The sequence below is a fragment of the Urocitellus parryii genome, chromosome 11 (assembly GCF_045843805.1).
Source record: "Urocitellus parryii isolate mUroPar1 chromosome 11, mUroPar1.hap1, whole genome shotgun sequence".
Lineage (NCBI taxonomy): Eukaryota > Metazoa > Chordata > Mammalia > Rodentia > Sciuridae > Urocitellus > Urocitellus parryii.
The window spans coordinates 37999458-38014302 of NC_135541.1; the positions used below are offsets into that span (position 1 = coordinate 37999458).

Genomic DNA, 14845 nt, shown 5'->3' on the forward strand with positions numbered 1-14845 from the left:
AGGGCTCCTCTTTCTGTGTTGCTCACCATGCTGCCTGTTAGAGTAGCTTAAGACCAAACCTGGTTCAAATAATTCTCAGCTTCCCTTCTCTCCAGTATGAGGCAGGGTGGAATGGCACTATCGGTTGGAGTCTTGTCTGCACAGACCAGATGGGTATGTTCCCAGGAGGGCCACTGAAGAGCTCGAAGTGGAGTTCTGGCAGGAGAGATTAGAGGAGCACAATTCCAGGGCCTGGCAGTTGTCAGTCTCTTCTGGGAATCTGGATCTCAGGAGCCTCCCAAGGATTCTACTCATGGGGCAAGGCGGCCAATCCTTCCCCCCTCTGCTTCTCACAAATACACCCTTCCCAGGCTTCCCAGGCCTAGTCCCTGAGTACATTCACACCTGCCTGTTCAGATTCCCAGCCCACATCAGCTGGTCCCGTGAGCCACCAGACTCAAAGGGGAAGGGAGTTGGGCTCCTGCCTTCACTCTTCTGACTTGAGTACCCCTGGTAAAATATTTTCTGTTCCTGTTTTGTTCCCATTCTGCTAGGTACCCCCTAGGCCACATGGTAAGTGCTTGCCAGGGCAGTGAGGCAGTGTTTGCTCTGCTCTCCTGTCTCCTGCAAGGTTTCTGCAAACACGGCCGCCTCGAGATGGCACCACCTTAGCTCTCTGTGGTCAGTTGGTAAACACAGAGCTCTTTTCAAGCACCAGTGCACAGTGCAGCCTCTTAATTAGCTAAGGGCAGTCTTCTTTTCTGATCTCAGGTTTTTCCATATTACATTTGTCCATTGTGTTTCTCAGAATTCTCCCTCCCTCTCCGCTGATCCGGTTTTCTATTGGTGCTGCTGCTACTGCTGCTGCAACTGACTTGGCTTCAATGTATTCTTCTTCTTTGTTTAATACCCAAATTTCTGAGTCTGTAAGTCACTTTGACTATCCAATATTGAGGTTTAGTGAAATGCTCTTTCATCCACCTCTCAGAGAAGCAGTATTTCTGCTGCTTAAATCCTGAGCCACAGAGCAACTAGGAATGCAGCCTTCTTCTAGCCTGCCATCTTGAATCTCTAGCTGTTGTTATGATTGTCATCACTCACTGATTTAAAATACAGTCTCTGGTATAGGTACCTATTCATGGGTCATGGTCACAAACGTGCCCAGGAGGGTAGCAGGAAGTTATAGATGGGGAGCTTGTATGGGAGTGAGGGAAGATGGCCCTCTAGTTGGGAGATAGCTGAAGTGTTCTATTTTAATGGAGCATTAGTGTTCCAAGGAGGGTTTTGGGACAGAGGGGAGCCATCTGGAATAACTAGCTCAAGAATTGATACTCAATTTTATACTAAGGAGTCACTAAAGGTTTAGGTACAGGAGAGAATAGGGCTAGGACCTGGCTCTCACAGCTAAACGCTCAAAGTCACTCCAGGTGAACTGGGCTGCATGAAATAACATACAAAGACAGAGAAATACCTTCTTCTTTGGGTCTTGTGACGGCTCCTCTGACCTTAGGGGTCCATGGAAGGAGAGCAAGGAGGACATGTTGAACCCTTTTATTGGGAAGAAACCATTCAAATGAGGCAAGGGGTCAGGTTTCAGGGGGTTGAGTCTATATAGCTTCATGATGTCTGTTGTCAGCAGATTGACTGACATTTAGGAAGGCCACACCCATGTCATGAGCTGTGTGGGGATCAGGGCAGAGCAAGCAAAAAGACCAGAGCAAGGCCCGTTCAAACAGAGGGGCATCGTCGGTTCAGTCCACTTTGTGTGCTCAGTGCTCATAGTTCACACACACACAGCCCGTGACTAGCTCGCCACATCTCCACATTCTCATCCATCAAGGCTAAGGGGCGCTTGGTTCCTATGTGGCAGCTCCCCACAGAAGAGCACGCTTGTATGCAGGGTGGCTTTGCAGTGAGACAAGGAACCCGGTCAGGTGGCTGGAGCCCTTGGCCAGCACAGGGACTCCACTGTACCACCCAGAATGTGCCACTTGCTCTCCCCTTTGGGGATGCCCAGCAGATAAGCCCAAGGGCATGTGCCAATTTGCAGTCATGAGAGCCATAGACTCTCTCTGTCTATGAGACATATCCCATAGAGTCCCATTTTGCAGCTAAGAGCCTGAGTAGACATACTTAGTGACTTCCCTAAGCTCATGCATCTCAGACACAGAGCTCTAGTCACAATGACCCTGACTTGTGCAGAACATTGTCACATGCTAGACATCCTGCGGGGACTTCACATGTGTATTCTCACTACATCTTCACAGGTTCCCAGTGAGGTGTTGCTATTCCTCTGGCCATTTTACAAATAGGAAAACTGAGGCTCAGTTAGCCGAGTGACCGCTATCCATGGCTGGGTAGCCAGTGGGTGTGTCTGTCTCCCCAGTCCATGGAGGGGGTCCCCTAGGTGGTCCAGGAAGCTCCAAGCTCACCCCTGAACTTCTCCCTGGTGGTTGGATGGGGAAGGGCCCCTGGGGTGGTTTGAGCATCTCAGCCCTTTGAGCTCTGACTTAAAGCTTCCCGTCTCTGGATGGAGAATAGACTGTTTTCTTGATCAACTGAGGCTCAGAGAGGTTGACAGATCTCCCAGGGCCACATAACAGGTCAGCAGCCGAGTTGAGCTACGACCTTAGAAATCCTGTTGCTCAGGCCAGCAGTTCTTTTTGTACTCTGAGCTGCTTCTGGGTTTTTTCCCAGCCTCAGACTCCAAGGAGATGGGATCCAGTCTGGGACAGCAAGAGCGTTCCCCAAAATTCCAGCATCTGAATTTTCTCTCTTCTGCCCCAGGCTGCAGCTCTCACTGGGAGATATCAGATATTGGCACCCACAGACGACCTGGGCAGAGGCCTGGAGGGCAGTCTGACCAGTGTGTGGGCCACAAGGAGGCCAGCGTCCATGCTTCTTGCTGCCATGCCCCAGGCCTGGAGTGCAAAGTCAAGGATCATGGGGTCCTGGGCCCTGCAGAGCAGGTGAGGAGATATGGGGGTGGGGTGGGTGCTTGGGGTCCCTCAGGGTGGATGTATCTGTCCTGTGAAGTTTTTGTGGGGGGCTGATTCTGTTCTTGTCCAGATTAGTAAGGCTTGCTGCCTGGGCCCCTGCTCCTTTGAGGAGGATATGCATAAATATGATATGAAGAGAGGTGGTGTGTGCACATGATGGATGGATCAACTTAGCAAACTGAGAGGTTGCTGTAGGACAAGAGCCCCACTGGACTCTGAGGACACAGAGGTGACTCAGCCTAGGATTCAGAGGAGGGGACACCTGAAGGTTGAGGAGTGAGGAGAGCCCTGCCAAGAGGTCGAGGTGTGGGATGAGGCCAGAGCTGAGAGCTGGGCTTGGTGAGCCAAGGCAGGGTAGCCCCAGGGCTCTGGGCAGCTCCTTCAGCAGGGCCCCAGGGGCCAGGCATCCCAAGCCTACTCCTAGGGGAGCTTAGCCACATTGTAAGATGCAGTGTGAAGAGACTGCAGTCTGATGGTGCATCCTTGAGGACAGGGACGGGGTCAGATCCATCCTCTGGGCGTGCACAGGTAAGGTGCTAGCTCCAGGTGCTACTCCAGGCATTGGAGAGACAGACAAACAGACGGCCAGCCGGCCAGACAGACAGACAGATAAACACTCTTGCTTCCCCACCTGGAGTGTATGTTCTAGTCCAGGTAGGTTAGTCAGCTAAGGTATCGTCCACGTGGTGGACAGAAGTGAAGCAGGCCAGGGAATGGGTGGGCATCAGAGCCCTCACTGAGCTGGTGGAGAGGACAAGCCACGAGGACACCAGGCAGAGGAGCAGCAGAGTAAAGGGGGAGCAGGCCCAGGGGCCACCAGGAACATCTGAAGGCCCATGAGGCAGCAGCGGAGTTAGCAATGGAGGGGAGAGGCTCAGAGATGACACAGCAAGGTCACTTCGGGCTTCAAGGCCACAGTCAGGCCTCAGTTTTTGCTGAGTAGCCTGAGAACCATGCAGTGCTGTGTCTAGGGTCAGGGGTAATCTGACCTGGGTTTGGACAGGTTCACTCTGGTCCCCAAGCTGAGAAGAAACTTCAGGGGACATTAGCAAAAGCAGGGAGAATAAAGGGTGGCTCTTGCCATGGTCCAGGCCTAGGAGGTGGGGCTCAGGCTGGTGGGAAATGTGGAGGGACATGGGGCCTGCAGGAGGCGCTCGTGGGTGTGGTGGATGGTGTAGGGGGAGGGGTGGAGGATGGTTGAGGTTTTGTTGGGCTACTGGACAGATGGAGTTGCTGTGAAATGGGGTGGAAAAGGCACTCAGGGGGCAGGTGGAGAGTGGACACTGTGGAGGTTCCCCTGTGCCCTGAAGATCAGGTGTGGAGCAGAAGCGGGTGTTGGGATGCAGACCCACTATGAGGAGGTGTAGCATGGCGCTCCAGCTGGCCCAGAGCCAGAGGTGTCTGTCTCGGCCCCCACTGGGGCTGTTGGGAAGGAGAAGTGAAGTGGGGGCGTGGCCTGCGTTGCTGAATTTGCGCTTTCTTCTCCCTGGGCTATGTCAGGTCACTGTGGCCTGTGAAGAGGGCTGGACCCTGACTGGCTGCAATGCTCTCCCGGGGGCCTCCCCCATCCTGGGAGCCTATGCGGTGGACAACACGTGTGTGGTGAGGAGCTGCGACATGGACACTGCAGGCAGGACCAGTGAGGAGGCCACAATAGCCACTGCCATCTGCTGTCGGAGCCAGCCCCCAGGCCAGGCCTCCCAGGAGCTACAGTGAAAGCCCAGGCCAGCATGGATGCCCGGGTGGGGGCCAGGGACTGGGTGCTAAGTGGATGAAACAGCTCTACCAGCCTGGCCCTGCTGGCACTGGCCAGGGGTGGGGTGCTCCTTGCTTGGGAGAACTCAGCATCTCTCCCTGGACCTTCCTCCCCATGGAGGTGCAGGGAAGTCCCTCCTTCACTGGGGGAGCAGAGATGGCCTTTAATACATCATTAAAGCGGGTTAAGTTGTGCTCGGCTCTGCCAGCTGCTCCCAAGGTATCACCCCCCCTTCATGGCAGTTACCTTCTAGAGCTCTCTTGCTGGTGCCAGGCCCTCAGTCCTCCCTTGGGGGCTGGATGGGGCCAAGTATCAGCCTGGGGCAGCGAGGGTGAGGATGTTGGGGGTCCTTTACTGCCTGCTCTCTTTAGAGAAGCCCCTGGGGTCCCTGAGGAATAAGGGTCATATCCCACATGTTCTGGGGATGGGAGTGGAGTGAGGTTCAGGCAGAGGGTGGAGACAGAGGCTCCTGGTTAACACAGGCCATGCCTCAGCTTCTTCCAGCCGCCCTTACTGTGCTCCGTCTTAGACTTTGTAACTGCCCAGGATCACCTGCAGTGAGCCACCACCCCAGGACCAGCTTTTCAATTTGCAGTGGAGGGCCACATGATACATGCCCCCTCATCAGACCCCCTCTACTGCCCTGCACTGGCACTCCTACTTTATGAAGGAAGACACTGGAAATGAAGGTGGGAGTACCTGCCAGCCTTACACAGCCAGGAAGTGAAGTGGTACCAGGATATGAACCCAGAGCCATCTGGCTAGAAGCCAAGCCTGTTTTTGGTGTACCAGGCTGGGCTCCTCAATTTTATAGATAACAGTGAGGCTACAAAGGTGAAGGTGTCTGCACCCTGCTTGCTGTGGATAAGGGCCTCCACTGTGGCCTGGTGTGGAGGTCAGTCAAGTAGCCTAGTGACTGTCCTTCCCTGAGCACTGCCCCGCCCCACCCACCCAAACAAATAAGCTTGTCTAGCTTTGGGGGCTCTTCTCTGTTGCCTTTATATAGCAAGGAACTTTTCCATATCTGTTTTGCTTTTGTAATTTGATATTTATTCTGGGTTTTGTAGCATTTTTACTATGTGGTGACTTTTTAAAATAAAAGCAACATTGTCAGGACTCTGGACTGGACTCTGGCCTAGGACGGTTTTGCTTATACCGGGCACTGGTTAGTATGTTGAATGGAGTGATGAATGGTATTGGATGAGTACTGCAGAGTGAACTTATTCCTTGTGCCTCTCCTAGGAATGCATGAATATCTTCCAGAAATTTCCCTGGACCCAACTAGTCAGGATGCCCTGCCCCTTACAACATTCTAGATGTCCTGCTGCCCATGTCCACTGAGCCCTGGACTCCCACTGACTTTTCCATCTTCTCCTAGCAGCAGCCTAGCAGTTTATGGAAGCTCTTGTCTTAAGTGTGCAGCTAGTGCTTGTCCATGATGGTTGTTCCTGACTTGTCAGATCTCTTTCCAGTTTGCAAAATGTAATGATCCCATTCAGTGTAGGATCTCCCAGCCCCCTGCTGAGGTTGATGTGTCACCATCTTAGATAAGATATGGCTCTACAAAGCCCATGTCATAAATGAGGAATCTACCACAAAGGCAAAAATCTCCCCAGTTGTTTCCGGACAATTCAGTGTTGTATGTACAAACAGATGTTAATGGCTTGAAGGCCAGAACTGTGCACCTGGGCTCACAGGCACCTATGCTGCTGTGAGGTCTGAAGACACCCACTCCCTGCCTAGGATGGCATGGGATCGTGAGTTAGATGGTTAGATACCCACACCCTAACAGTTTGTGGCTTGAGAGGGGGAAACAAGTCCATCTTGCAGATGGTTGACAGTTGGTCACCAGGAACAGGGAAGATCTACAATAGTGCATGGGAGGAGACCCAGGTGAGCAACACAGGATTCGAAAAATGAGGAAAGATGGTGAAAGGCTCAGAAGACCCAAAGCACCAGTCAGCACCAGGATGGGCCCACGTGCGCCCCCACTGGCTGTGTCTGATATTTGGTGAAAAAATGTTGGTGAAACTCCAACTCCACATTTTTGAAAAATTTTATTTTATAATCTTAGAAGCTAAGAACTCTGCCACGCATGAACCAAATTTAGAATTAAGATTCAACCCTAGTTTATCTACTTCCTTTTGAAAGTTTATAAACAAGATTTTATACACAAGAGGTAGCAGCGGAAAATTCCAGTCTGCTTGTTCCAAGCTCAAAAGGTACTGCACACACCTTGATGTTAGCAGGGAGGGTGGGGCAAGCTGGGGGAGACTGATGGCGCTCTAGAGGTCAGTGACCATGTGAGTCTGCCGGGAAAGTCCCGGGTGAGCTGCCCTCGGGGATGCTCACCTCTTGGTCCCAGGATGCCTCCAAGGGCAGGACTTCAAGGGCTGTCCCAAGGTCAGCCTGGGCCAAAGGAAGTTCTTGAGAACACACAGCATTGAGTCAATTGTGCAATTCCTGCTTGATTTGCAGACCATTGTGAAAGATTATAAAAACATCTTCATCCAAAAAATTGGCAGTAAAAATGACAACTCTTCCAAGGCAAGCCTGTCACAATTGTCACTTTGTGGTACAATAAAAAAGTCCCCAGCAAGTTCGTTGACTGCAGCCGTTGGAAATCAAATGGTTACTGGCAAAGTGGAATCGATGCTCATTGCAGCAGCAACATAACAAAATGAACCAAAGCTAGAGTGACAACGATCCTGATGCAGTTTCATGAGGACAGAGGTGCGAGGGAGGGCAGAAGGCGTCGTTTCCATAGGAAATAAGGGGACTAGAAGTGGAAACTTCACTCCTGAATTTGGGCTCCTGAGAGTGCAGCTGCCAGCGATGATATCCCAACGTGCATCATCACCAGCATTTTAATGCATGTCTTACACAATCTTTCTTCAAGGGGCACGGAGAGGAGGTTGTTGGAGATGGGGTGAAGAGGAAAACAGTAGGACATGGGGTATTCAGGTGTTCAAAATAAATTTTTGAAAATCACATTCAAAATTGTAAAAACACAAGAACCATACCAAATTTGCCATTTTGTGCCTGTTTCTCTGAGGCATGGTTCTGCTCTTAAATGCTGGCCCTTTCATCTTTTTGTGTATTTGACAAAAGCCACCACTAGACCGCAGTAGTTATAGAATTACACACTGAAGCCTGACCTACAGGAACTTCTACAGTTGAACAATGAAACGAAGGGTTACTGAAACTGCACAGCAATGAAAGCTGTCTGCCCTGTCACATGTCCCCACAAATGCAAAAGCAACCAAAAAGGCACTTTGGGGCTCACGGCGCCTCTTTGACTTGGCAAATCTGACAGTGGCAACCTGGCACTTCCTAAGGTTCCCCTAGTTCTGTGCATGGTGACTTGAAAATAAGGCAGAACATGTAACTAAAGGCAAAACAGGGCTGGAAATGTGTGAGCAATTCAAAACACAAAATGTACCAAATTTACGAAATGTTGGTTGGTGTAACCCTTTCGATCTGCCACCCGAAAAGGGAGCCAGTATTTAACCTGAAATGAGTAAGTGATGCTATGCCTGGGAAGTACAACTACTGGATGGGTGTTCAATTGCTTTCTGGTTATTTCAGGGAAAGAAACCTTAACCTTGCCTTTTCAGTATTCATTAGTCATCTGGAGGAGAAAGAAAGTCTCAAGTTCCTTTTTCTGTGTTAAAATTATGATGAAGCTCACAAAGCAGTGTTTCCCAACTAGGGTACTTAACTTCCCATACACCATTGCCACAGGCTTCAGTAATTACGTTTTTAAGAAAAAACAAATGATTGTGGGATCACATAATTTAAGACTACAGTTTATTCAATATGTCTCCAAGCAATAAAAAGAATTTTATGGAGTCAAACTCAATAAATTTTATCTTAAAGTGCTTTTTATTTTGCTGTTTTTAAAATTTGTTTTAGGGACAACTTGTGTAATTTCTTTAGTGACAGATGTCAAAGAATGCACCTTGTACTTATGGAGAATGTAGTTTTTTTATTGCTCTTTTTAATCTAAATCATATCAGAAAATACCTTAAAGAGCTTAATAATTTCCCAATTTTTGATCCTGGTAACATTTCATCAAGGTCCAAGCAGGGTTCTCAACCAGACCCACTGGAAATTCTATACAAAGAAGGAGACATATTAAATATAAAGGTCTGTGTAAACTGAATTCTTCAACTACTATTTTACAATGAAAAGGAATTCTACCACATCACTTTACATCATTTTAAATTGGATTTCTTACTCGATGTTACTGGATTAAAAATTTGCCCCTGCAAATGCTTGCTATTTTCTTAAAATATAAAAACCAGAGGAATTTCTTTTGTTGCATCATAGAGAAAGCAACAATTTTACCCTCACTCTTGTACGTTCATGTAACAAAAGTCTGCCACCAGCTTTATTCCTAAAATCTCCAAGGGAAAAAAAAAGTCAATCTGCATGTGGTCCTGTGGCTGCTGGGCAGCTGGTCCACAGCTGGAGCTCTGTCACCACCGCAGCCTCCTGCCTTCTCATGCCCAAAGAGCGCTTCCTCTAAGAACACAGTCCTCTAGCTCTCCCAGGACAGTCTCCAGGCTCTTCTAAGGGTTTCAAGGATGAGATTCCGGTTACCAAAAGGCGCTGAGCACCCAGTCTTCTCAGGTGCCGGGCATTCTCCTCTAAGGATCGACATCGTCAAGGTCACTTCTTAACTCGCCAATCATCATGGGAGATTCTGAACCCTGTGAAAAAGAACAGGCAGTTACAGTTCAGACAGTTAAGTTAGGAAAAAAAGTCTTCTATACTCACTCCCCTCTGTGTTCTGTAATTTAACCAGGTTATCATGTAGCAACTTATTTCTGTTTGTTAAAGGGTAATAAAACACAATGGTAACTATTATGTCTTCTATTTGACAATTCATAATTAACACAGAACACTTTCTAGGATCTCATTTAGTCACTGAAGCAACCAGTGACTTGTCTAATGGCACAATCCTCCTTCGCCACCACATAGGCAGGCTCTCATTAGAACTGACTGAGCAATGAGACAAAGCAGAGAGAGGAACTTGCTGTCACCGACAACCACTTTGAGCTGGGTACTCCACCTGACAGGTGGGTTCTGGTTCATTCCTGGGCCTGTATTTTTCAGGTCACTAATTTGTGATCTTTGGTTTACACAGTTAACAAATAGTTTTGAAGACATGTCTATCATGTGCCTTGGGACTGATATGACTGGAGGTGTGGATGGAAGAGAAGGGATGATCTCTTTGTGGAAGTGATATGCTAGCTGAGTGGGAGTTAGGGCAGTGTATGGAGGCAGATGGGGAAGGAACAAAGCATATTTGAAAAACTAAAATTCAGAAACCGCTGGAGGGAGAGGTGTGCCACATCAATCAGGACCACGTGGAGGGTTACAAGCCTTAGCAGCAAAGCTAAATCACTGAAAGGTCTCAGCACGTGAACTAGAGCGCCAAGAGTGGAGGCACCTCTGCCTCCACTTCTTCCAGAGATCCAGAGACTAAAGTGCTTGGACAGACAAAAAGATGGGTGGCCACTATATGAAAGGTTTCATGGCTCTCAACGGCCATGGGGTGTTGGCTTTGGTGCGGGGGGGGGGGGGGGAGTGGGGTTGGGCATGTTGAGTTTAAGGCATTTTTGAGACAAAGCAAGTGATGTCAGGAATCAGAGAGCTGGAAGTTCATGTCTGGAGTTTAGGATAATCGCCACAGTGACGGCTGTGGGGAAGGCATCAGAATATGGGATAGAGACCTAGGGATGCCTGCTGGGCACCTGGAGGATCAGAAAGAACAGGGTCTGAGGAAACCCAGGAGTAAGATGTGTCCTGGAAGTCCCTGAAGAGTGTTTCAAAAAGGGCAGAGTGTTCCCAAGTAGCATAGAACTAAGAGGACTGGGAAATAAAGGCCACTTGCCACCTCCAACTGTGAAATGAGAGAAAAGGGAATCAGGCCTGAGGCTGAAGAATAAGTGAGAGATAAGGAAAGAGGGATGGTTATTAAGAGGAAAGGTGGGGCTGAGGAGAAAAGAGGGGGCTTTTTAAGATCATGGGAGAGAACTGCAGAAACTCTACTAGAAATGATAGCAGGGAGGAAGGGCGTGGGGAATAAGTCTGTCAGGGTGGGAGTGGATGAGGGCAGAAGGCCTTGTGGGTGGGGGAGGGAGACTGGCCACTGTCACAGGAGAACAGGAAAGATGGTGTGGACACTGGGGCTGGAAGTTGGGGATCAGCAGCCGCTGGAGCTCTTGTCCTATAGCTTTTATTTTTACGGCAAAGAAAACAGGTGATGGGTAAACTGCTGAGAATGACCCTTGTATAAGCCATGCCACTACACTGGGCCTTAGTGAGCCTTCTGTAAAATCAGGGCAATAGCTGCTCACAAGGTTACTGAGGATCTGAAAGAGACCATTTAAGAGAAATGACACATATGGTAACTACAATTTCACTTAATGGGACTTATTCTGTGAGGAGGGCCAGACTAGTTGGGAAAACGTAACAGTCATATTCACTTAGTTCAGTATTTTCCAAGAAGTAGGTGCCGGATAAAAACCTCTTAGGAGGCTGAGGTAGGAGGATCACAAGTTCAAAGCCAGTTAACAACTTAGCAAGATCTTGTCAAACAAACAAACAAACAAACAAAACAAACATGTCCTCCCCAAAACAAAACAAAAAACCTCCCAGGGCTGGGGATGTGGCTCATTGGTTAAGTACCCTTGGATTTAATCCCTGGTTCCAAAACAAAAACTTTCTCTATTAATGAGTAATGAAAATGTTGTTTAAAAAATAATAAACATAGAGAGTTGGGGAGGTAGCTCAGTTGCAGAGTGCTTGTCTAGCATGCATAACATGTGGGTTTGATCCCCAGCATTGGGGGAGGGGAGGGGAGGATGCCGGGCAGGCCATGAGCTCCAGTTATTCTCTGGGTTCTCTGCCAGGCAGGTGTACTGCAGTAGCATGGGGTCCTTCCTTTTAAGGTCCATATTTCTGAACAGGCCAGTGATAGCAGAAGAGACTTTTTTAAAAAATAGTTATTTTTTAGTGTAGTTGGACAAAATAACTTTATTTTATTTATTTATTTTTATGTGGTGCCGAGGATCAAACCCAGGGCTTACACAAGCTAGGTGAGCGCTCTACTGCTGAGCCACAAGCCCAGCCCCAGAAGAGATTTTTAAGCAACTTGGCAGAAAGAAGCAAATAAGCCAGAACAATGTGTGTGTGTGCCCTGGCTTTACCAGGACTGAGTGGTGTGGCGAGCCAGCACCTTGAAGCCTGGCCCTTATTTTATACTGCAGGACAGTTCAACTTTGCAAGCCTGCTGTCAGTGAGCTCTGAGCTGAGAGCACCAGAGGGTTGAGCTGGCTGTTCTTCAGACACACACTCTAGAAGAGCATCCTTCCTTCTTTGACTAGGGAGATTCTTTCTCAAAAGCTTAAGAGCAGGGACTGCCCTTTCATCCATGAACAGGTCCCCGGTCATACCTGTTGTAAGTGCCTCTCTCCATTCTCATTGGCAGGACTGCTCTCTGACCCATTACTGCTTCCTGATTGCTCTTTTTCATTCAACAAAGCTGTGGCATATGCTAATGTGTCCTGCAGGAGGTTGAAACACAAGCAGAAAGAATTAAGGGCCATCCTAACTCTTCACTGATCTTCGGCAGCACGAGCAGCCACCACTACACTCAACTTTCATGCCCTACTGGGACCAGAATGACCAACCCACAGCACTTCTTCCAGGCAAATGATTTGCATAGACCTGCATGAATGTATACCCATCTGTTGCCTTTTCACAGAAAATCCAATTACTGTTTCTGCCTGTTCTCATTTTCAACCCCACACCTCTTATCTGGGCTATGGATTCTGAGAATGCTGCACAAGGGGACTTCAAAGCAAACAAGGTCAAAGATGGCCCTTACCTGAGCTGAGATGGTTCGCTGGAAGGTTTTTCCAGTTGATGTTTCATTAGAGACATTACTCTGTGGTGTCCAATAATGTTCTGACATCTGAATGAAAGATCAAGCATGCCATCAGAATCCACAGTCTCCACCATCAGATGGTAGAGTCTAACCAGCACAGGCTCGAAGTCCACCCGGACCTCCAGTCACCTCAGGAGATCAGAGGATTTATCTCTTCTCCCACAACCTCAGGAAATACTGCTTCTTATATAGCATCACCCCTGTCTTTACCCATGAAGTTAAGACATGTTTAGTAGTTAGTTCTGGTTTTTAGTTGCCCATGATCAGACACAGTCCAAATATATTAGGTGGAAAATTCCAGAAATATACAAATCCTAATTTTTAAAAAAATACTTATTTTTTAGTTGTAGTTGAACACAATACCTTTATTATTTTTATGTGGTGGTGAGGATTGAACCCAGGGCCTCACAAGTGCCAGGTGAGTGTTCTATCGCTGAGCCACAACCCCAACCCTACCAAATCCTAAATTTGAAATAGTGCGACAGTCGGAGTATCATGATAAAATCGTGTGCTGCCCCACTCCAGATGTAAACCATTTCTTAGTCTAGTAATAAGTCCACGCTACATGCTACCTTCCTGACATCGTCATTTTGCAATGATCTTTTTCACTGACAATATATGAGATGGCCAACAGTAGCCTGGCTGTGTCAAGATACCTATCTATATCATTCACCTCATCTCCTCACGCTGGCATTGCACCATCTACACCATCACAAGAAGACTGAGTATGACAAGTATTTTAAGAGAAACACACCATATTCATATAACTTTTGGGTACATTATCACAGCTGTTTTATTTTATTATTTTCCCCCTTTTTATTATTAGTTGTTATTATTAATTTCTTATTGTGCTTAATATAAAACTAAACTTTATTATACATTTATGGGTCTGAGGAAAAACAATATGTACAATGTTAAGTACTACCTGTGTTCAGGTATCCACGAATACCCCCTGTAGATAAGGGGGACAATTTTATTGACACATTTAATATATATACAAATAGATATTGACTGTACTAAAGAAGTACTTTAAGTCTGAAAATACTTTGAGATCAGTTTACAAATAAGGTTTTGGAGATTCCCCTGATAAGATGTGCTGTTATTAATCTTTATATTATAGTTAGAAGAGTTCAGAATTGATTACCTTCTTCTGGAGCCACTGCACAGCCCAGCTCCAGTGGTGAGAATTTTCCTTAAAATATTCTTTAGCAGCAGGACACCTGGTGATCAGGGACATTTTTATTAACCAAGTGTTTTCTTTGAAAACATTCATGTTTAATCCATAGTAATTTTACTTTGAAAAGGTATCTTGCCACTTTCATTAAAATTCAGTTAACACCTGTGTTCAACTTCTATTCTGTTCTGGTTTGGTTAAGCAACATATTCCCAGGTTACACTTCAGAGGCAGCACAAGGTGCACATGTGGTCAATGTCCATCCTTCTACCTCACTCTCATTCAGATCTATTAAAAGTCAAAGATGGAAAACAAAAATAAAAACCACAACAGATTGTATATTTAATAAATGACCTCTTGACATATCAAATTGGTCTTAATTTTTGTGCTTTGAATATGAAGAATGAGATTATGGGAAAAGTTAACTTGAAAGCATTGCTTTGTAAGCCCCTGCCACCCCACAACCTTCTTCATTTTTCTTTCCTGTCTAGAAAGCTGTCCATATTTGAAGGCAGTACTGAAGGAGGGAAAAGAGGAGAGAGTCATTTTAGTTTTGGAAGATGAAAAGACTTATGGAGATAGCTCGTGATGATGGCTATACAGCTAGGTGAATGAACTTAATACCACTGAAATGTAGGTCTAAAAAGGGTTAAGATTAAAAAACAAAAACCCAAAACCTTTACTTTGAAGCCTATCAGCCTGTGTTTAAGTCCTAGCTCTGTGACTTTAGTTCCAACCCTTAAACTACCCATGATAAATCCCATGATAAATGATTCCAAACCTTATGAAGTTGCTGCAAAGATTAAATAAGATAAAGCCAACAAAGCACTTCACACAGTGCTATAGGAGTTGTGTTTTTTTTAAAGTATTTTTATTAGTTGTCGATGTATCTTTATTTATTTATTTTTTAATTTATATGTGGTGCTGAGAATTGAACCCAGTGCCTCGCAAGGGCTCTACCACTGAGCCACAACCTC

At 46.9% G+C, this 14845-nt stretch overlaps 2 protein-coding genes across 3 annotated transcripts in view; one reads left to right on the plus strand and one right to left on the minus strand.

The window, feature by feature from the left end:
* Positions 1-5638, plus strand: part of Pcsk9 (proprotein convertase subtilisin/kexin type 9) — a 28418-nt gene extending 22780 nt beyond the window's left edge. The window contains exons 12-13 of the mRNA XM_026382379.2: positions 2767-2948; positions 4479-5638. Coding sequence (XP_026238164.2) covers positions 2767-2948; positions 4479-4694 — 398 coding nt within the window. The 3' untranslated portion in view covers positions 4695-5638. The remainder of the gene's footprint in view (positions 1-2766; positions 2949-4478) is intronic.
* Positions 5639-6774: 1136 nt separating this feature from the next.
* Usp24 (ubiquitin specific peptidase 24) overlaps positions 6775-14845 on the minus strand; it is a 133475-nt gene continuing 125404 nt past the window's right edge. For both annotated transcript variants that reach the window (XM_026382289.2, XM_026382284.2), the window contains exons 65-68: positions 13839-13914; positions 12635-12721; positions 12201-12311; positions 6775-9449 (exon numbers count right to left, since the gene is read on the minus strand). In XM_026382289.2, coding sequence (XP_026238074.2) covers positions 9387-9449; positions 12201-12311; positions 12635-12721; positions 13839-13914 — 337 coding nt within the window. In that variant the 3' untranslated portion in view covers positions 6775-9386. The remainder of the gene's footprint in view (positions 9450-12200; positions 12312-12634; positions 12722-13838; positions 13915-14845) is intronic.